At 34.3% G+C, this 23,819-nt stretch overlaps 1 protein-coding gene across 9 annotated transcripts in view; it reads right to left on the bottom strand.

Moving 5' to 3' along the window:
• TRPC1 (transient receptor potential cation channel subfamily C member 1) overlaps positions 1–23,819 on the bottom strand; it is a 65,511-nt gene that overhangs the window by 36,211 nt on the left and 5,481 nt on the right. For 4 of the 9 annotated variants that reach the window (XM_045503404.1, XM_045503402.1, XM_045503403.1 and 1 more), the window contains exons 2-4: positions 14,512–14,666; positions 8,134–8,235; positions 3,241–3,443 (exon numbers count right to left, since the gene is read on the bottom strand). In XM_045503404.1, coding sequence (XP_045359360.1) covers positions 3,241–3,443; positions 8,134–8,235; positions 14,512–14,666 — 460 coding nt within the window. The remainder of the gene's footprint in view (positions 1–3,240; positions 3,444–8,133; positions 8,236–14,511; positions 14,667–23,819) is intronic. The other 5 variants (XM_045503405.1, XM_045503410.1, XM_045503411.1 and 2 more) reach the window with 3 other exon arrangements.

Below are 23,819 nucleotides of genomic sequence, written 5' to 3' on the forward strand. Positions count from 1 at the left end.
AAAACTGACAAGCCTTTAGGTAGATTAGGAATCAGCAAACTCATTCTGTAAATGGCTTGATAATAACCATTTTAGGCTTTGAGAACTACTCAACTCTACTGTTATATAGTGATAGCAGCAACAGACAATAAATTAACGAATGGTTGGCTATATCTCAATAAAACTTTATTTATAAAAACTGTTGGTGGGCTGGATTTGACCTGAAGACTGTAGCTGGGCAATTTCTGGGCTATAATGACCAATAAAAAAAGAGAAGACACAAATAAGAAAATAAAAAGAGATCCTATAGAAAGGAAAAATATTAAAGGAATATGAACAACTTTATGCCAAATTAGACAACATAGATGGAATGGAAAAATTCCTAGTCCATCACAAATTATCAAACAGATTCAAGAATAAGCAGAAAATCCAAAGAACCCTATATTAAGAAAATTGACTTAGAAATTAAAAGCCATCCTGCCAAGAAGGAATCTAGATCCAAATGGCTTCACTGATGAATTCTATCAAACATGTAAGGAAGGAACAAATAGTGTCTGTCCTAAACAATACTGTGTCAGAAAATAGAGGAGGTGGAAATATTTCAAAACTTATTTTATGAGACCAGTGTTCTCCTGATGTCAAAGCAAGACAAGACATAGGAAAAAGATGTTATAGAACACTATCCCTCATGAACATGCACACAAAAATACTTAACATATTAGCACAATGAATTCAGTAACCCCTAAGATGTATTATATAACACAACCAAGTGGAGTTTATCCCAGGAATGCAAGGTTAGTTTGACATCTGAACATAAATTAATATAATACATCATATAAATAGAATAAAGAACAAATACCATATGAGCAACTTAATAGATGCAAAAAAGCATTTGGCAAAAATCCCAAATCAATTCTTGACTTAAAAAAAAAAACCCTCAAAAACTAGAAATATAAAGGAATTTACTTATTCTTATAAAGGAAATCAATGAAAAACTTATAGCTAACATCATACTTAATGTTAAAAGACTGAATTCTTTCCCAAATAGAAAGTCCAGAAAAGGCAAGGATATTCAGTCTTACTTACATTCAACATCACCCTGGATAATAAAGCAAGAAAATGTAAGTGTAATAAAGCAAGAAAAATGAAGGCCCAAAGACTGGAAAAGAAGTAAAACTATCTCTATTTACAGATGATATAATCTTATATGTAAAAAATCCTTGGGAATCTAAAAAGCAAGCAAGCAAACAAAGAAAACACCCTATTAGAACTAATGAGTTTAGTGAGATCACAAGATACAAAACCTGTATACAAAAAAATCTGTTTTATTTCTATATACTAGCAATGAACCATCTGCAAATGAAAGTAAGAAAGCAACTCATGTGCAGTATTATCAAAACAGATAAAATACTTAGGAATGAATTGTAAACAAGAAGTATAAGACCTATACATTGAAGACTAGAAAACACTGCTGAGTAATTAGGAAGATCTAATAAAATGGAGAGATATACCATGTTCACAGTTTGAATGATTTAATATTATTAACACGGCAATTCTCTCCAAATTGGTTTAATGCAACTTCTCTTAAAAATTTGGGGTGCCTGGCTGGCTTAGTCAGTAGAGCACATGACTTTTAATCTCAGAGTTGTGAGTTTGAGCCCCACGTTGGGTGTGGAGCCTACTTAAAAAAAAAAAAATTCAAGCAAGTATTTTTATAAAAAATGGTAATTCATTCTAAGCTTTATCTACAAATGCAAAGGACACAGTATAACCAAAAATATTAAAAAAAACATAAAAGATGAAAGACATTACCTGATTTTATTTCATCTTACTTTATTTTATTTTGTTTTGTTTCAAGTTTTAATTTAAATTCCAGTTAGTTAACATATAGTGTAATATTAGTTTCAGGAGTAGAAGTTAGTGATTCATCACTTACATATAATAAACACCCAGCGCTCATTACAAGTGTCCTCCTTAACACTCATCTCCCATTTAACCCATCCCCCCACCAACCTCCTCTCTGGCAACCCTCAGTATGTTCTCTATAGTTAAGAGTCTGTTTTATGGTTTCCTTTCTCTTTTCTTTCTCTAAAAGATTTCAGAACAAAGCGTCTTCCCCGCCTCAAACGAAGCCAGGCTGAGTGTTCTCTCCAGCTCCAACTCCTCTACCCTCAGCTGCTTCAACTACACACCTATCTAACAAGCATACAATCTGGAAATATTTATATTTAATATTAATAAAGGATTTCAAAACTAGAAGAGGCCTTAAAGATCATTTCTGTTGGTCATCTTATAGACTAGTCATTTTAAAACTAAAAAGTAAATGATAAAGCCATAGCTATCAACCTGATCTTATCAAAAAGAAAAACAGATCTCACTGTAAATCAACTTGAAAATAGAAAAATTTTTCAGCTCAACCTCTGCAAATAAACATTAAATTGATTCCCAGGAGACTTTCTCAATTTATGGATTGTCACTATCTGTCAATCTACCAAAGATCTGTTCTTAAGGTAAGGAAGAAGTAAGGGTGAATACTTTGCAGCTTTAAAGTTAATTTCATATACTGTAAAAACAGCTTGTCAACAGGCTTCTTAGGACTTCGAGACCACATTTCCACAGTAAATATTATATGTGATACAATTTCAACTATATTTGATTACTACATAGATGATTTATATATAGGCTTCTGCTGAAAATTAGATCTCAAGTCTAGCCCAGAACCTTATACAACATGCCCATGTATGTGATCTTGCTCAACCTGTCCAAAATGGGATACTTTCTTGTTCATTTTCTCCTCAGTTGTTCTCAACATTTTGACTGGGGATAATGGGAAGAGAAAAAAACTTGCATACTGTGTGAAAGGGGAAGTAAGAGGCATAATAAGTTAAATATTTAGTCAGACAGAAAATATTTATTTCCTTATAAATAAGAAGGGGTATCTCCACCCCTCCCATTATTTGAAAATTCTCTTAGATTAATAAACTCTGCTTTCAAAAAGCAAATAGTGTCTTCAAGCTCCACCAGTAGAAGTATGAGGTAAACCTTTCATAATTTGAAGGATTTTGCTAATTATTCATCACTTAGTAAACATTTTTTAAAAATGTAAAACTCATACTAAGCAAAAGAACTAGAAGTTTAGCTTTTATAAGGCATCCCAGTACCATATTTCTTAAAAGCTGCATAGAAAGATAAACAACAAAAATTTCACTGACATACCTTACTGTATCACACACCTATTCATCAAAACCTTAACTTTCTAACCTGGAATGTCGGAGGCTGTCCTTTTTGTTTTTTGCAGAGCACAATGTGCATTCACAGCCAACTGCATGGGGCTTGGGTAGAGATACATCCTGTTTTAACAGCATTGTAAGAATTTCATAGTTGTTACGATGAGCAGCTAAAATGACAGGTGCAACATCCATAGTTGTTGAATACTCAGGATTCTGAATTCGCTCCATTAGTTTCTGAAAAATATTTATATAAATGTCCAAAATTATTATTTATGACTGCAAAACAACACATTTATCTGAAAATGAAATGAAAAAATCAGAATGCACAAAGAACTTAAGAATTATGTTAAGAAATATGATAACATTTTACCAGGACTAAATTTTTTTTTTGAAACCTGAAAACTCAATTTTAATTAATAAATACAATAAATCATGACAGTCAAAAATCTTCAATAGGATACATTCATACATCTAGAGTTCTATTTTTGTAACAAAGAAGTGAAAATACCTAGAGAAATACTTTAGAAAAAAGTGTTTAATTTTCACAAGATTATGGAAACATGCATGACAATGATAACAAGAATCTTAGAAAAAGAATATAAAGGAAAAACAGAAATGTTAAAAATAGGCAGAGTATAAATGCATGAGAAAAATTTTAAAAATTCCACCTCTATGGCAAATCTTGCCACATTGATAGCAGTGAACCTGCCTGAAAGGGATAAGTAAATAGGAAGCACTCTTCATTTTGTAGAATTCTCTACATATTCCCAATCAATACCTATACTACTTCCTGTTACAAAGGCACGAAAACACTAACAATCCTAACTACTATTAATGAGTCACTCCTGAAACTGTTAGGCACTTTACATTTATCACCTCATTTCATCCCCATATTAGCCTGCAAAATTGAGCATTATAATCCCCATGAAGAAACTGAGGCTCAGAGAAGTTAATGTGCCCAAGCTATGCAACAGAGTGGCAAAATGCAGATCAGAACTCAGGTCTGTATTACACTGGAGCCTTCTTTTATGAATAGTTTCTTTCTGCTTTCACTACATGGGCTCATGGGCCTGGTGATGGCATGACATGAAAAAAGAAACTATGTAAATAAAGAATCAGGGTTAAATAAAATGGTTGATTATTTTATGACTATTGCATACTCTTCCCAATACTTCTCACTTTTTCACACACATTTCCGGGAGATATGTTTGATTCCATTGCATAAGCTTGTCAAGTTCACAGAATTTTTTTGGTAATTTTTATTAATATCATAAAAGTAATACATACACATTATAAAATATCCGAACAATATAGAAAAGCAGAAAGAATAAAAATTCCCATATTCCTCCAAAGCAACAAACATTTTATAGTATCTCCTTCTAGACCTCTATTACACCTCCTTTTAGGGACATCTTTGATATAAGTGATTTGGCATCAATGATTAAAAACAATGGTCCTTGGGGCACCTGGAGTGCTCAGTCTGTTGAGCATCTGACTTCGGCTCAGGTCATGATCTCACGGTTCGGTTGGTGAGTTCGAGCCCTGCATTGGGCTCTGTGCTGACAGCTTGGAGCCTGGACCGTGTTTCTGCATTCTGTGTCTCCCTCTCTCTGCCCCTCCCCTGTTCACTGTCTCTCTCTCTCTTTCTCAAAAATAAAAAATAAAACATTAAACAAAACAAAACAAAACAAAACAAAACAAAACAAAACAATGGTCCTTAATATTTTGAACTCCAAGGACCCTTTTAATAATCTCATAAAGCTACAGCCCAGGGGCTCCATGATGATTCAGCCAGTTGTCTGACTATTGGTTTCCACTCAGGTCATAATCTCACGGTTCATGGGGTTGAGACCTGCATCAGGCTCCATGCTGACAGCATGGACCCTGCTTGGGATTCTCTCTCTCCCTTTCTCTCTGTCCCTCCCCCATTTGAACTCTCTCTCTCTCTCACCCTCTGTTAAAAAAAAAGGGGGGAGGGGGCAAAAAAAAGCTACAGCCCAGAATTTCTGGGAAATAAAATTCGTGTATTTAGAATTTAGTATGCAATTTAAGAAAATTCATAGATCTATGCTCAAGATATTTTATTTTCTTTATTTAAACAACCTACCACAAACATCTTTATGAATACAGCTTTTTTGAAATTTAGAATAAAGTCATTAACCACAGAACCCCTGAAGTCGAATAATAGGTCTAAAGGCCATGAACAGTTTTGAAGCTTTTGATATATATTACCAAAATTCTTTTCATATTTTACACTGCCAATAATATAGGAATATACCCATTTCACACTTTAGCTAGGCAGCACTAGGCATGGTCATTCCCAATTTATAACACACACAAAAAAACTACCATGAAATATTAATTTACTTTACTAGTTAAATTTTACTATTTTTTGACACACTTAAGCTGTTTTCCTCTTCTTTTATGAATAGTTTCTTTATGTACTTCCCATTTATTTATTGGGGACTTTAAATTAATGAATTTATTTAAAAATAAGAAAGAAGTCTAAAAATTTAGCCCTTTCTCTCCTTATTACTGGTTATAGAGAAGAAAATTATATTTATTCTCTTAAAAGAAAAATGTCCTCAGTTTTCCTATAAAACATACTTAACATGAAAAACATTATTAGAAGATTAAAATTCATAATTTAATTGCTCATTATATAATCTACATACTACCAAAAAAAAACACCCCACCTGTATTAGAAAGTCAAAATTTATCAATAGACAATTTTGATAAGCCAAGAATACAGAATGAATTCACTGAAATGATAAAAAAAAAAAAAGTGTATAAAAATATTTGACACTGCCTGTCAAAAAGTATTAGGGCTGTTAAAATGTGATCCTGCCCTCACTGGAAGTACTCAAGCAAAAGCTGGATAAGCCTTTGGGTTACAGATGAAGTACAAAGTGTTTTTCACTGAGTACAACTCAAGATTCGACTGACAGTGGTAATGGTGATAAAAGAATGCTAGTCAGCTGCTCCAGTACCCTGGCAGGTTACACCCCTACTCCCTGCCAAAAAAGTAAAGGGGTTAAAAGGCTAGAAAGTGGAATAAGTATACCAAAATATAATCATGACTGCAAGACAGGTGACAGAAAATTGAATAGGAGTCTAGATATTTCTGACCCTTTGGACAGGGGCTGTATTCTTGGCCTTTTTTTCTCTGCTCCTGTTGGTCTCTCGCCACAACTTAAACTAGTTGGTACACTCCTCTGGAGAAAGTCATGCTTACACAAACTTTGTAATATCTAAATGAAAGTAAAATATTTCAGTTAATATGTGATAAAGTATGCAATTTAGCAGAGTTTCTCATTGTTCTCAGATAATGGCAGATAATCTGTAACCAAGTTATAATTCTTTTGTAAAACAATATTTTTCTGAGTATAGCCAGTTTACACAACCAGCAATTATTTAAACTGCTTGTCTAGGGGCGCCTGGGTGGCTAAGTCGGTTAAGCGTCTGACTTCGGCTCAGGTCATGATCTCATGGTCCATGAGTTCGAGCCCCGCGTCGGGCTCTGTGCTGCCAGCTGAGAGCCTGGAGCCTGTTTCAGATTCTGTGTCTCCCTCTCTCTGCCCCTCCCCCATTCATGCTCTGTCTCTCTCTGTCTCAAAAATAAATAAACATTAAAAAAAAAATTTAAAAATAAATAAATAAATAAACTGCTTGTCTTACTACCTCCTCACCAATAATGAAGGTTGTAATTGCTAAATTTTGATATATAACAAATATATCATTTTTAAAGTAGAATTTGATTAGTGGCTATCTTCCTAATTATAAAAGCAATAAAGAAAAAAGGAGTAACACAAAAAATACCCTTAATTTAGCAATGAGATGACTGCTGTGAGGTAACATTTTGCTACATTTCATAGTTCCTTGTCTGTGCATGTTTTTAACTTTGGACTATATATTGTATGTCCAGTTTACTATTCTCATTTTTTGACTTCTTATGTGATATTTGTTCAGGTTTGTATATATTCTTTGAAAAATACCATTTTAATATATATGTAATTATTACTATTTCCCATCTTTTATTTGGGGGTGTTTAAATTGTGTCATATGGTTTTTTCATTGCTACAAATAAGATCACAATTAACATTTTTGTCCACATTTCTGACCAGCTTCTAGAGGAGGAAGCACTAAAAAATATGAGCATCTTTCTTGTTTATGACACATTCTGCCAAATTGCTTCCCAAAATACCCTCCCTACCAATTGTGTGTGAGACTGAACTACTCCCTTGCAATCAATGATCATTATTTTTAAAAATGTTTGCTAATTTGTCAAGCAAAAATTAGTATTTCATGTGTTATTAGTAGTAACTTTTAATCTTTTTCTGAGATGTTTTTCATGTCCTTTTCTCATCTTGATATTTCTCATCAATTTGTCAATTATTAAGATTAATTTGTGATATATAGGAAATATATTTTGCAATTATCCATCTGCTTTCTAAATTTTTTCAATGTCTGAATTTCAGAAATCTAACTTCTATACAGCCAATGGTTGTGCCATTGCTTTTTATGATTTTTGTCCTTTGCTTTTAAGTTTACAAAGTCTTTCCACTCCTAATCACTTAAATATTCACCTACATTTTCTTCCAGTTTTATGGTTTCACTGTATATATTTAATTCATAAATCCATTTGGAAACTAACCTGAATTTTCAACTTAATCTATAGAATGTTCAAAACTAAAAATACTGATCCACACTGACAAAGTTATGGAAATATCACTAATTTTAAAAAGGTTTCCTGAAAGCAATATTAATTATTCTTCAAAGTGTCTACTTACTTTAAGGCAATACCTTACAGTAAAAAAAACTATTTCTTTAGAACAAAATAAATTTGGGGGAAGAAAAAAATGGCAATGGGGCAGATCTATTTTGGTTTAAAAATCCAAATTAATAAATATTTAAGAGTACTAACTACTATAGTTGGTCTTGATGATCGTTTTGGTCGATGATTAAGTAGTATATCAACAGCTCCCACTACTTCAGAGTCGATTGCCACCAAAAGTGCATCTGCGGACTTTAAAAAAAAAAAAAAGGTTAAAAATGAAAATGGAGGATAAAAAGGTAAACTATTTATTTTTACTAATTCCTAAATAAAACTCTTTAAATTTAAACTGTATTATATACAGTAATATTAAATATTTAAAAATTTAGACTATCCAAATAAATAGTACATTTGCTGGCCTTAGCAGTACTTTTGTGTACCACAACACACACAAATTTCTGTCCTGGTTTCATTGCATAAACTGGTGAAATAATAAATGCTTGAAGAGAAGGGTTTATTAATGGATCCATGCCATATTTACAGTTGAAAATTTTTTTCAAGATCTTTACTTTTGAACTTTGAACCAAAAGAATCTTAACATTCCAGATGTATTAAAGAAATTGCCAAGGGCTATTACTACTGGTACAGGGTATGTTCAGTCTAATAAAAATTATCATCAATGCAACCATGAGGATAAGGGGAGCCCTCTGTTCTCAACTTTAAAACATACATGGCTGACTGAAATGGTACAAATTTGACATTGATATTAGCAATCTTATCAAGTAAAAGCCACAAAAAACTAGGCCACCAATGTCCTTAGAGACAAGATGGAGAAGTGACTTTATAGTTTTAAAAATCCCAAACTATAGTTCATTTTGAAACTCCAACTTTGACTGGAAGAAAAAGTAAATAGAAGCTGAGAATAGGGACTTTCCAACACTGCAACAAAGTCTACAGTCCTATTATTATACTTGGCAACTGTGACATCAGGTTTCTGTGTTTCTTTTTGTTTTGTTTTGTTTTGTTTTCTTAAAGAAAGCTATAAAGGGAGAAGGGAAACATGGGGATAAATAATGTTTTAATCTTAAAAAATGACCCGATTATTTTCAATTTGTACACTTGAAAAACTGTCATAGTCTTTGACAACCATCGATATCAACATCCTCTCTCTTTTGAAAATGAAACTCTATCAGATCTTTAGTATTCTTTGTAGCTGAAAAGAATAAAACTTCCATTCACTTTCTCTAGATGTCAAAAATAGGACTAAAAATGGAAGACTTTATTTGGATATCTAAAAATAGGACTAAGCACACCAAAGAAAGAATTGGGGGCCACATTCAATCATTAGGAACTGCCTATATATTGCCACAGGAAAAACCCCCCACTCTAATGAGAAATGTAATTATTTTATCCCTTAAAACTTTTAGGGTTCACTGGGCTGTAGCCTATTCTTTGAATTTAGCATCATTCTTCTTCTACTTTGCAAACATTTCTCTTCAGTTTTTACCATACTTGGTCAGGTGAAGCAAACAAAAAGAATTATGTATTCATTACTACTAAACATTTCACTTATGATTAATTTTAACCTATAAAGCTAATTATAGTAATGGCACTGCTCTTCAAGTCAAAGCACCAGTCAACTCCAACTATCTGAAACATAGCCATGGATGCAACTGCAAATTTCCAAAATAACTATATTGAGCTGTCACAAACTAACTTCATGGGCATTATTTCCCAGAAGGAATTGCCTCAACCATACTGACTTAAGAGTTGTCTATAAATGAAGGAAAACTGGCTTTCCCAAGTATTCTCCAAGTCTTTACTGAATAAGGAAACAGCTAGGTTAAAACTAACAAAGTAGAAAGAAGTGAAAAAATTGCTAAAAGCTGACCAATGAAAAGATAAAATATCAATATAGCAAAATCGCTATCAATACAGAGCAGTCTGAAGCCATATAATGTAAGGACAAACATGTTAATATTTTCAGATTATATAAAGCAAAATAAAACAATTATATTCTCAACGATTCCCACTTATGATGGTAAAGTTAAATTATATTCAGATACACTATTTTGTGAAGAATAAAGAAAGATTCATGTTAAATCTTTCAATGCTTAAAAGGATAAGCTTCAGGAATAAAAACTATTTGTGTAAAAAAAAAATCGTGTAAATAAGGAGTTACGATTAACTTATTCTGCACAAATCATATTTATTTGATAAATCAAAGGAAGTTCTGAATGAAAAAGTTTCAAATAATGTTTAAAATATTGTTAGGACAAAAGGTCATTAGTTTTGCTTCCCAATTTCTCACAAACATTTGACCATCCCTCCCTTATACCAATGTATTCAATATGTATACTTATTATGTATTAACGAGGGTGCTTGCTATATTCCTTCCCATCTCAGAATGTCTTTTCAACAATTCCCATACTCTTTCCCCTAAGCTCAAAGTAAGAAGCTTCTTATTTTCTTTCCAAAGGTGTTTTCCACCTTGGTATTCTATTTAATGATTTTCTTCTATAGGCACTTGAACTTTCATTTACAGAAAAAACAGTCCTAGCTCCCATCTCCCAAAACATGAAATACTTCCTCACTCTTGCTAGGCTGACTTGATCCTGTCTTTCTTTTCACCACTCAAGTTTTCTTTCTCACTCTGTCAAATTTCTCAAACCCATGCATATCATGTTCTCTAACTCTACTGATGCCAGTTTCAAAATCCAGTGCCTCTTCTACTCCCTCATTTTCTTTGATTTCTAAGCAACACATTAAAACTCTTTCTTTGGTGTTCACAATGCTGCACTATCCCAAATTCCTTTAATGGAACCCTTTCCTTCTACTGCCTTTATTAGCATAGATGTTCCCTGAGAAAGAATCAGCACGAGCCCTTTGCTCTCCTCGGTAATTTCATCCACTTTCATGATGCAGGTGATCATCCCATGTCCATGACTGCTCTATCTCTCCAGCCTGACCTCTCCCTAGAGATTTAATCTTCATGTGTAACTGTGTATTGGAGACTGCCTGAAACCCCCCAAATAAATAGGACTAAAACCAGAATTCACATTTCTCTGCCCCACGCTTGACTTAACTTCTTTCATCCTTCTCCAGCCACCTATGTTTAACATTTCCAAATCATCCTAGACTTTTTAAATTCTCCCCTCCAAATTTAAATACTAAGTTCTATCAACTCTTCCTTCATAACATCTTTCACATCTGCCATTTTTCCTCCTATTCTTGTAGCTACTATTCTAGTTCAGGCTTTAACCTCTTCGTATCTGGATTACTGTAAAAACTGTTCACCCAAGCTATGGCCTCCCCCACTTTCCTTTTTTTAATCTATACTGAACACAGCCACTAGAATGGTTTTCCTAAAATATTACTGGACATATCACATTCTTCCTCAAAAATCATTTAATGACCCGACTATCTATACACCCAAATTCCTTAGCCTGGCATTCAGGCCCTTTTCATTAGTTTTGTTTTAGTTATTTTTCCAGATATTTCCCACTGCCATCCAGCCCAAATAATTTCCTCAGAAGGCTAAATTATCCATTGTCTCAAAAATATACATTGCATGTGCTTTTGTTTACATCCTTTTCCACATCTCCTATTCCAGAGCTATCTGTACATTTTTGAGAGTAGTTTCAGTAGTAGGTAAAAGCATGGACCCTGGAGCCAGAACCTGGGTTCAAATTCCAAGTCTGCCATTTGTGTTGTACCTTTGGGCATGTTACTTAACCTTTTTGTATACTGGTTCTCTCCACTATAATATGGAAATAATAATAGTACCTATCTCATAGGGCTGTGGTGAGGACTAAAGAAGTGAATATATTTAAGATTCCTAGCATACAATAGCACTACATAAATATTGGTAATTATTAATGTTTGAAAGCTGAGCTCAAGTGACACACTTCCATGAAACCTTGATAGCAGATACACAGTGACTTTCTCTTTTCTATGTTTCCAAAACATCTGTTGTAAAGCACAAAAGTTTAACCATAAAACATGGTTTTTCAATAGTGACGTTATTGACATTTGGGGCCCGGTAATTCTTTGTTGTGGGGCTGTCTTGTGCACTGCAGGATGGTTAGCAGTATCCCTACCCTCCACCTACCACATGCCAGTGGTGGTCCATCCACCAGTTGCGAAACCAAAAATGTCTCCAGATATTATCAAATGTCCCCTGGAGAGCAAAATTGTCCAGTTGAGAGCCACTAGCATAACGCAAGATAAAATGCATAATAGCACTTTTTAACCTCAAAGTAATACACAAAGGTCAAGTATTATAATACACTCAGTACTTATCAAATACACTTCTGCATTATTTAACTGATTAGAAATTCATATGTACAGTTGAAAAATACAGGGGTTAGGTAGGGGTGTCCACCCCCCACATACTCAAAAATCGCATATAACTTTTGACTCCCCCAAAATTCAATTACTAATAGCATGTTGACCAAAGCCTCACCAATAACAGTCAATTAACATATATTTTGCATGTTATGTGTATTATATACTGTATTCTAACAATAAAGTAAGCTAGAAAAAAGAACGTTATTAAGAAAATCATAAGGTAAAGAAAATACATTTACAGTAGTACACTGTAAAAAATCCACATATAAATGGACCCATGCAGTTCAAATTTGTATTGTTCAAGGGTCAACTATACTTTCATTGTCCAATTAGTTTTAATATCCTTTAGTACAGACCTCATGTTTTACTTATTCATTTCCACAATCACACCCAACCAAAGGCTTTGGACATCTGTTGATTGATAGGTAAGACGGAGATAACCTGAGACAGAACACAGTGAACTGGAAAGAGCATGGGATTTGCAGTCAGAAGATCAGGTTCAAATCTTGGCTTTCCTCTCACTCACTTTAGAACTTTGGGCAATTCATTAAAGTCTATGAGCCTCAGTTTTCCGGTCTATAAAATATAACAGCTATATAGGCTGGCTATGATGTTCAAATGTGATCAGGAACCATGTATACTGCAGAATTATTATATACACAGGATCATGTATGTAAAAAGATAAAAATGATTATAATACTATAATACTTCTTTTATCCAGAATCATCAGGGTCCTTCTTTGTAACTATTTTCTAGGTCACTGAAGCTTATGCCTTTAAGTGTTTCACTTTGAAATTTAAACTATTTTGATGGAAGCTTTCTGCTTTCAGAAGTACTGTACATATTCTTCTTTCTTCCAAAACAATAGGTACTGAATATAATTTAACTTTTCCTCACTTATTCTGGGCCATTGTTATAAACATTGATTACCATCCCAACATACAACTTCTTCAGAGATTATCAGATATGTAATGCTTTTGACCTCTTTATTAAAGAGAGTCAGAGGTACTGTGCCCCATTTTGTTTTTCTGCAGCCCTCATGTCCCTTCTGTTGCCCCTCTAATTCTCTATGGATTAGAAGAGTAAGTATTATAAGTTTGTTAAAGTTGAAGGAGAGCTCCAGTACTCTATTGACTAAAGTTCATAAATGGAAAAATTCACGGCACCTACTGCTCAGAGATGTTTTTTTGTTACTTTCTGGTTCTCACTGGTGTTCTAGATAACTGGAATTGCTGGGAAGGCAATTTCTTTTTCTACTCCAAATATGCATGTACACAGAAAGTGCCATATATTGTAATGCATATGTATATATACACACAGTAAAAATACACATAAAACTTACTTATATTTTTTAAATTTTCTGTGAGTGCTTCCTGATGCCACTAAAATAAAAAGCCTCATTAATTTGAAGCTCCAACAGAGCAAACAATCATGCTATTTGAAAGAAAAAAAGAAGTGCAAGAATTCATGTGCTCCCATCATAAGCAAACCCAAAAGAAAAGGAAAATAATATTATTAAATTTCCTTCACAATCTCTTGACTGAATTCTTTCAAGACTTATATGCATGCCTGCTTTTCTACCTGAATTGATATGAAGACAAACAGAAAGGTCTGTATTTTCCAGTTAAAATTTTTTTTTTCATTTTTAGTTATAAGCAAACACTAAACTTCAGACAAAAAGGAAAAATTAATAAAATTTAAAAGGACAAAATAAAAGTTAAAAATTGCATCGTGAGTCAGGAGCATTTTGTTCTTTTGTTTGTAAATTACACGGGCCACAGAAATATCTGTTTCCCTGACACTTCCAGAACATTTGTACTATTTTTAGATATATAATATAAATAGTAATAACATAAGTAATAAAAACAAAGCCATCTTTAATAAGTCATGATAATTTACCTGTCAGATGTTATAAAACATTTATAAGGAAGGAAAAAGTCAAAATTGGGAGAAAAAAGATAAATCAAGTCAAAATATACTTTTTATAAAAAGGCTTTTTCATGGTTTGTTTTTAAAACATTTAGTGGCTCAAGACCAAATAAAGGGTGAAAGAAAGAAAGAAAAAAAAAAGAAGGAAGAAAGGGAGGGGGGAGTGGAAGAAAACTAGAAAGAAAGAAGAAAATATGGCATATCTAACAGTACTTAGAAGCTACTGGATAGAATTATCTAGCCTTGTACCTGACAACCGTAGTCCAAAAGAAGCTGTAGTATATCCAAGTTTTCGTTTTCAATAGTTATGGTAACAGCATTTCTCCCAAGCACATCTACGCAATTTATGTTCAAGTCACCTGAACTGTTTTCCTCCAAAATCTTTTTAACCATATAATAGTCACCTAAATAACAATATACAAACATAATTTAATATCCAAGACATATTAGATAAGAATGACTGTAAAAACTTAGCCTGGTGATTTAAAAGAAAATTTAAAAATCTAAACTCATTTTGCATATGGAAATGTACAAAGAAAATGGGAACATTTCCTTGCTGAAAAACTCATATCCTGATAAAATAGTATGCACACCAACTGCAAACATAAGGAGTAAAATTTTAAGTGTGCAGTTTGAAACAAAAGTTGTTAAGTTTAAAATTCATAATTGACTGACTATAAGTAAGGAAAGAAACTTTTAAAAGATATTTAAATAATACAGAATGTCCAAAAGTACAGACTGGAAGCTAGAAAAATAAAAGAAGCTTAACGGATTTAGTTTTACATCTCATATACACATTTACTAGCACATAACAATGGTTAAAAATAAGATCTAATAACAAGCATAGAATATTAAGAAGTGGTTTTACAGGGGAAAACCTAGTTTGGAAAAGCAGTGTGAATGTATACATGCTAGTAGGTATGCATAGTAAGAGGAAAGGATGCCAGAGATTCCTATCCTCTTCTCCCCACTCTCCACACACTCACTCACTCACTCACCTCATCATCTGCTTACGTGACCAGGGAATGTTCACTTCATAAATTAATAAATAATTAATGCTGGTAAGGGCTGAAGTCAGAATATTTCAAAGTGAAGTTTGACGTGTTGGGAGCATGCAGATTACCTTCCGCCTAACTCCGGCCCACATCAAAACAGTTGACCCAACAGGGTAAATGAGATTATTTATGGAGGTAATCATTTTCACCGAGGGCCCATTATATTTATCTGTTGACTAGCTAGTGCAGTAATATAATAATAAGGTGGAATAAATAAAAAAAGAAGGGCTAATTAAATAAAGCAAGGTGGGTTTTTGTTTATATAACTTTTGAAACATAGGAGGAATAAACCATTTTAAGTGACTTGCAAATATAGTTGTTCCGCAAAAGTGTATGAAAAATAAACAGGAAAAGAACAATCAGAATGGAAACCACAAGGAAAAAGAAATGAGTAATTTTATGATACAGAAAGAAAAAATCCTAAAAGTGAACTAAATGAGTGGACAAGAAGGAAAACTAACAGATTTTTGTTAAAACTTTTCAAAGATTTGCTACTATTTTTAGTCAATGACTTTAAAGTTCCTACACATTTTGGAAGAAGTTGAATGGTAGTTATTTGATGGCATATTTCATTAGATTCCTCAATAAGAAAACTAGTCACGAAAAGAAATATTTTCCTCATAGCACTGCTAATTAATATTTAGATACTAATGTTCCATGGCAAAAACTTATAAAAAAAACTTCAAAAAGTGAAGCTCTTAGTCACAAGATGAATAGTGAATATACAGATAGACCAGTGAAAATTTCACATTGTTACTGGAAAGTAACATCTTAAACCTTATTTAAGGTGAATTTATTTCAATATCTTAGTGGTAGGAAAATGCTACCCATAAAAACTCTATTTTCTTTAGTTTCATGAGGTGTCTAGGGGAGGATTAATTTTTTATTTATCCTGTTAGGGACTCATTAAGCTTGCTGAATCTAAGGACTTCTGCCCTTCATTAATTCTGCAATATTTTCAGCCATTATCTCTTCAAATATTACTTTGTCTCCATATTACTCTGTTTTCTATTGGAACTTCCATTAAGCATTATTTTGGAGGGGCATCTGGGTGGCTCAGTTGTTTAAGCTTCAACTTCAGCTCAGGTCATGATCTCATGGTTCATGGGACAATGCAGAGACTGCTTCGGATCCTTGGTCTCCCTCTCTCTGACCCTCCCCCCATCATGTGCGTGCTTTCTCTCTCTCTCTCAAATAAACATAAAAAAAAAACAAACCATACACATTATGTTGGATCATCTCATTCCAATTTGTGTCTCTAAACATTTCTTATTTTTCCTCTTTCTTGCTCTCTCTCTTGCATTCTTGATACTGTGTCCAAATCTCACTTATTCCTTATTCAATCACTTTAACTCATTAATTTTTTAAATGACTTTTTTTTTCTCTAAGTTTTACTGGATTACTTTCCAAATCTTTTGTTTTACTTCCTTATGTTTTCATTTCCTTAAGATTTTAGTCATTTTAAACATACTTATTTTATGGTTTTTATATGATACTTATCAGGTCTTAAGGATTTAATCCTATTTGTTGTGCCTAGTGATTATCAATAATGGGTGACTGTCTTCTGAATTTTTAAATTGAGCATTGCAAACTCATCTTTATGCAGCTTAACTGTGGGAATCCTGGCAACCTAGTTTGAAAGCTTGTCACATCAAGAATGTTTTAAGTTTGTTTCTTCCACATAACTCAGAGGTTTTGCTCCCCTATCAATCCTTTTCATTATTTATTTCTCAGTTTAGGTTTTCATGGACCAAGTAGGTAATATTAAACTCCAAGCCAACAAGAGACAGGACTATATCTGCAGATTCTTACTTACAAGCTTCTCTGTAGTCTCCCAGTGCTGGTGGATGGATTCTTTTCTTCATCTACAGCTTTGCTACAGGTATAGTGTTTTAAGGACACTCCTCTGTTTTTCAGTCTTTTTCTCACTTTTGGATCCTGAGTGTTTCCCTTAATTTCCTGAAAGCTCAACTATTCATTTAAATGGTTGTTTGTTGTATTTTAGCTAGCATTCCTAGGTGATTTGAAGCAGAGGGTTTTCAGATTATCTAGTCAGCCTTTTGATAGAGCCAGAAAAGTATAAAGAATTGTATAAATACAATTCTTACAAAATTTTATAAACTGTAGGTACAGCAAATGGACAGAAACAACTGCTACGTTTTAAAACTTTAGATTGCTGTTTAAAGAGTAATTTATTGCAAATGTCAGATACTCTAGCTTTAAGGTTTCAAAGACTACTTCCATTATACTCAGGGGGCTATACAAGAAAAAAGAAACTTAAAAATCAAAACCAAATCAGTAAATTTCATCCCTAAAGATAATAAAAAGTACCACCTTGAGATAGCTGACACACATATGCAAATGAAATATTACATACTATAGTCACAGAACCTATAGGAAACTATAGTTTAGGTTTCTAAGTATTCCACCTAAGTTTACCTTTGCAAGCCATTTAAAACAATGTGCTATACTGTTAAACCCAGAACAATCCTAAAATTTAGGATGAGCGTATATGTAGAAAAGAGATTAGTAAATTTAAAATATATAGGAAGAAGCTAGTTATAGAGCAAGGATTACAATTTAAATGCCTTTTTATGTCAGACAAATATATACTTTTCATTTTATATTAAAGTTGCTTTTAATAATTATATGCATCTTTTATCTTTTAAAATATAATATATAGAAGAAAATGCAACATAATCTGTTTACTTTTTGGCTAGATGGTTCCTTTTTCAGTAAAGGAAAAATAACTTTTCAATCAATTCTACCCATATGCCAATTCAATAGCAAGCCTTCTTAGCCCCCTCTCCAAAATAGTTCCCATACTCATCCCCTTGTATTCATGTATACTGCTACCCTAGTCCAAACCACTATCATCTCTTTCCTGAACTCTGCAATAGATTCTTTACTGATAATAGCTGCTTACACTTCTAATACAAGGGTCAACATACTTTTTCCATAGAGGGCCACAGAGTAAATATTTTAGGCTTTATGGGCAAATACCCAAGTCTGCCTTACTGCAGAAAAGTGATTACAAACTATATGTACACAGGTGAACTCCAATGTGTTCCAACAAAACTTTATTTGTGAACACTTAAGTTCAAATTTTATATAATTTTCATATTATAAAATATTATTCTTCTTTTGATTCATTCCCAATAACTTGAAATGCAAAGTGTGAAAACTATTCTTAGCTTGCAGGCCTCACAAAAACAGGTGGTGAGGATTTGGCCTGTGGGCCATTTTGTCCACCTTGCTCTAGCCCCATTCCTTTAATCCACTGTCCACCCAGCAGCCGGAGTTGATCTTTTTAAAATTCCTATCATTCAATTCAAAAATCTTGAGGATTGGGGCACCTGGGTGGCTCAGTCCGTTGAGCTTTCGACTTAGGCTCAGGTCATGATCTCGCGGTCTGTGAGCACAAGCCCAGCATTGGGCTCTGTGCTGACAGCTCAGAGCCTGGAGCCTGCTTCAGATTCTGTGTCTCCCTCTCTCTCTGCCCCTCCTCCACTCATGCTCTGTCTCTCTGTCAAAAATAAATAAAACATTAAAAAAAATTTTTAGGGGTGCCTGGGTGGCTCAGTTGGCTGAGTATCCGACTTCAGCTCAGGTCATGATCTCACAGTTCGTGAGTTCGAGCCCCCGTTGGGCTCTGCGCTGACAGCCTGGAGCCTGCTTCAGGTTCTGTGTCTCCCTCTCTCTCTGCTCCTCCCCTATTCACATGCTGTCTCTCTCAAAAATAAATAAATAAATAAATAAATAAATAAATAAATAAATAAATATTTAAAAAAAAATCTTGAGGATTGTTATAATTTTCCATGACACCTCAAATAAGTGCCAAAATCTTTACTGTGGCTTATTAATCCCTATGGGACCTGAGCTTCACAACCATTCTCCATTAACCTTATGCAACTCTCCTGTTTACTCAGTATGATCTTTCTGGACTAATGTTTTCCAAAATGCAGGCTGCAACCCCACCAGCAGTCATAAAAACAATGTAGTGAGTCCTAAATAGCAATTTAAAAAAATTAAATACTATTAGGGCGCCTGGGTGTCCCAGTCGGTTAAGCATCCAACTTCGGCTCAGGTCACTATCTCCCAATTCGCCAGCTTGAGCCCCACATCGGGCTCTCCACTATCAGCATGGAGCTTGCTTCGGATCCTCTGTCTCCCTCTCTCCCTGCCCCTCCCCTGCTTGCCTGCACATGCACACATACTCACTCTCTCTCTAAAAAATAAATAAACATTTAAAAAAATGAAATAGTATTGGGGGCACCTAGCTAGTTCAGTTGGTGGAGCATTTGACTCTTGATCTTGGAGTTGTGAGTTCAAGCCCCACATTGGGTGTAGAGAATAAAAATAAAATCTTTAAAAATAAATAAACAAAATAAGGGGCGCCTGGGTGGCTTGGTCGGTTAGGCGTCCGACTTCGGCTCAGGTCATGATCTCACGGTCCGTGAGTTCGAGCCCCGCGTCGGGCTCTGTGCTGACAGCTCGGAGCCTGGAGCCTGTTTCGGATTCTGTGTCTCCCTCTCTCTGACCCTCCCCTGTTCATGCTCTGTCTCTCTCTGTCTCAAAAATAAATAAACGTTAAAAAATAAATATATAAATAAATAAATAAACAAAATAAATTAATTAATTAATTAAATTAAATTAAATAGTATATAAAATACCAGGGTAACTCGTGAATCCTTAGCAACAACCAAAGCAGCAGAATATACTTTCTTCTCGAGTGCACATGGAACATTCTCCAAGATAGATCACATACTGGGTCACAAAACAGCCCTCAATAAATATAAAAGAATTGAGATCATACCATGTACACTTTCAGACCACAATGCTATGAAACTTAAATCAACTACAGGAAAAAGTCTGAAACACCTCCAAAAGTATGGAGGTTAAAGAACATCCTGCTAAAGAATGAATGGGTCAACCAGGCAATTAGAGAAGAAATTTAAAAATATATGGAAACAAATGAAAATGAAAATACAACAATCTAAACACTTTGGGATGCAGCGAAGGCAGTCCTGAGAGGGAAATACATCGCAATACAGGCCTATCTCAAGAAACAAGAAAAATCCCAAACACAAAATCTAACAGCACACCTAAAGGAACTAGAAGCAGAACAGCAAAGGCACTCCAAACCCAGCAGAAGAGAAAGAATAAAGATCAGAGCAGAAATAAACAACACAGAGTCCAAAAAAATAGAACAGATCAATGAAACCAAGAATTGGCTTTTTGAAAAGATAAACAAAATTGATAAACCTCTAGCCAGGCTTCTCCAAAAGAAAAGAGAGGACCCAAATAGATAAAATCATGAATGAAAATGGATTTATTACAACCAATCCCTCAGAAATACAAGCACTTATCAGGGAATACTATGAAAAATTATATGCCAACAAACTGGACAACCTGGAAGAAATGGACAAATTCCTAAAGACCCACACACTACCAAAACTCAAACAGGAAGAAACAGAAAATTTGAACAGACCCATAACTTGTGAAGAAATTCAATAAGTTATCAAAAATCTCCCAATAAGAGTCCTGGACCAGATGGCTTCCCTGGGGAATTCTACCAGACATTTAAAGCAGAGGTAGTACCTATCCCTCTCAAGCTGTTCCAAAAAATAAAAATGGAAGGAAAACCTCCAGACTCATTCTATGAAGCTAGCATTACTTTGATTCCCAAACCAGAGATCCAGCATAAAGAGAGAACCACAGGCCAATATCCTGATGAACATGGATGCAAAAATTCCCAATAAGATACTAGCAAATCGAATTCAACAGCATATAAAAAGAATTTTTCACTATGATCAAGTGGGATTCATTCCTGGGCTGCAGGGCTGGTTCACTATTCGCTATTCAATGTGATACATCACATTATTAAAAGAAAAGAACTAGGAGATCCTGTCAATAGATGCAGAAAAAGCATTTGACAAAATACAACATCCTTTCTTAATAAAAACCCTCAAGAAAGTTGCAATAGAAGGAATACTTCAACATCATAAAAGCCATTTATGAAAAGCCCACAGCTAATATCATCCTCAATGGGGAAAAACTGAGAGCCTTTCCCCCTGAGATCAGGAACACGACAGGGATGTCCACTCTCACCACTGTTGTTTAACATAGTGTTGGAAGTCCTAGAATCAGCAATTGGAAAACAAAATGAAATAAAAGGCATCAAAATTGGCAAAGATGAAGCCAAACTTTCACTTTTTGCAAACAACATGGTACTCTACATGGAAAACCCGATAGACTCCACCAAAAGTCTGCTAGAATTGATACATGAATTCAGCAAAGTTGCAGGGGACAAAATCAACGTACAGAAATTGGTTGCATTTTTATGCACCAATAACAAAGCAACAGAAAGAGAAATAAAGAAACTGATCCCATTCACAACTGCACCAAGAACCATAAAATAGCAAGGAATAAACCTAACCAAAGATGTAAAAGATCTGTATGCTGAAAACTATAGAAAGCTTATGAAGAAAATTGAAGAAGACACAAAGAAATGGAAGAACATTCCATGCTCATGGATTGGAACAACAAATATTGCCAAAATGTCAATACTACCCAAAGCAATCTACACATTCAATGCAATCCCAATCAAAATCACACCAGCATTCTTCTCAAAGCTAAAGCAAGCAATCCTAAAATTTGTATGGAGCCACAAAGACCCCAAATAACCAAAGTAATAATATTGAAGAAGAAAACCAAAATGGGAGGCATCACAATCCCAGACTTTAGCCTCTACTACGAAGCTGTAATCATCAAGACAGTATAGTATTGGCACAAAAACAGACACACAGACCAATGCAATAGAGAACCAGAATTGGACCCACAAATGCATTGCCAACTAATCTTTGATAAAGCAGTAAACAGTACCCAATGGAAAGAAGACAGTCTCTTTAACAAATGGTACTGGGAGAACTAGAGAGCCACATGCAGAAGAAAGAAATTAGACCACTTTCTTACACTATACACAAAAATAAACTCAAAATGGAGGAAGGACCTGAATGTGAGACAGGAAACCATCAAAACCCTAGAGGAGAAAGCAGGAAAAAAACCTCTTTGACCTCAGCCACAGCAATTTCCTACTTGACACATTCCTCCTTAAGTCAAGGAAATTAAAAGCAAAAATGAACTGTTGGGACCTCATCAAGATAAAAAGCTTCTGCACTGCAAAGGAAACAATCAACAAAACTAAAAGGCAACCCAAGGAATGGGAAAAGATATTTGCAAATGACATATCAGATAAAGGGTTAGTATCCAAAATATATAAAGAACTCACCAAACTCCACACCCAAAAAACAAATAATCCAGTAAAGAAATGGGCAGAAGACATGAATAAACACTTTTCCAAAGAAGACATCCAGATGGCCAGACACATGAAAAGATGCTCAACGTCACTCACCAGGGAAATAAAAATCAAAACCACACTGAGATATCACCTTACACCTTTCAGAATGGCTAAGATTAACAACTCAGGCAACAAGAGATGTTGGCAAAGATAAGGAGAAAGAGGATCTCTTTTGCATTGCTGGTGGGAATGCAAGCTGGTGCAGCCACTCTGGAAAACAGTACAGAGGTTCCTCAAAAATTAAAAACAGAACTACCTCATGACCCAGCAATAGTACTGCTGGGAATTTACCCAAGGGATACAGGAGTGCTGATGCACAGGGGTGCACATACCCCAATGTTTATAGCAGCACTTTTAACAATAGCCAAATTATGGTAAGAGCCTAAATGTCCATCAACTGATGAATGGATAAAGAAGATGTGGTTTATATATACAATGGAATGCTATTTGGCAATGAGAAAGAATGAAATCTGGCCATTTGCAGGAATGTGGATGGAACTGGAAGGTATTATGCTAAGTGAAATAAGTCAGTCAGACAAAGACAGATTATCGTATGTTTTCACTCATATGTGGATCTTGAGAAACTTAACAGAAGACCATGGGGGTGAGGGAGGGGAAAAAAAAGGTACCCAGAGGGAGGGAAGCAAACCATAAGAGACTCTTAAGGAATGAGAACAATCTGAGGGTTGATGGCGAGGTGGGGGAGAGGGGAAAGTGGGTGAGCGGCATTGAGGAGAGCACTTGTTGGGATAAGCACTGGATGTTGTATGGAAACCAATGTGACAATAAATTATATAAAAAAAATAAATATAAATAAATAAATAAAAATGAAATAGTATATAAATACCAGAGTAATTCATGAATCCTTAGCAACAAATTCACCTTGGCCAACTTAAACTCTTAAGAAAGACAGTGGAGAAAAATTACAATATCAATTAAGAATAGGTGATTCCATTTTTTTCTTCATTAGCACCTCATTTTATTTTCAGGCAAATGACAGTAAATTTCAGTGTCACTAAAATGGGAGCATTAATGTTGCTCAGTTTAGTTTAATTTTATAGTATCCAAATTTTCAGTTAGTTGTGAAGTATGGGAGAATTTATCAGTCAAAAAAAAATTGTAAAGCTATTGAAACCAAGTTT

The sequence above is a fragment of the Leopardus geoffroyi genome, chromosome C2 (genome assembly GCF_018350155.1).
Source record: "Leopardus geoffroyi isolate Oge1 chromosome C2, O.geoffroyi_Oge1_pat1.0, whole genome shotgun sequence".
In the NCBI taxonomy this organism is placed as follows: Eukaryota; Metazoa; Chordata; class Mammalia; order Carnivora; family Felidae; genus Leopardus; species Leopardus geoffroyi.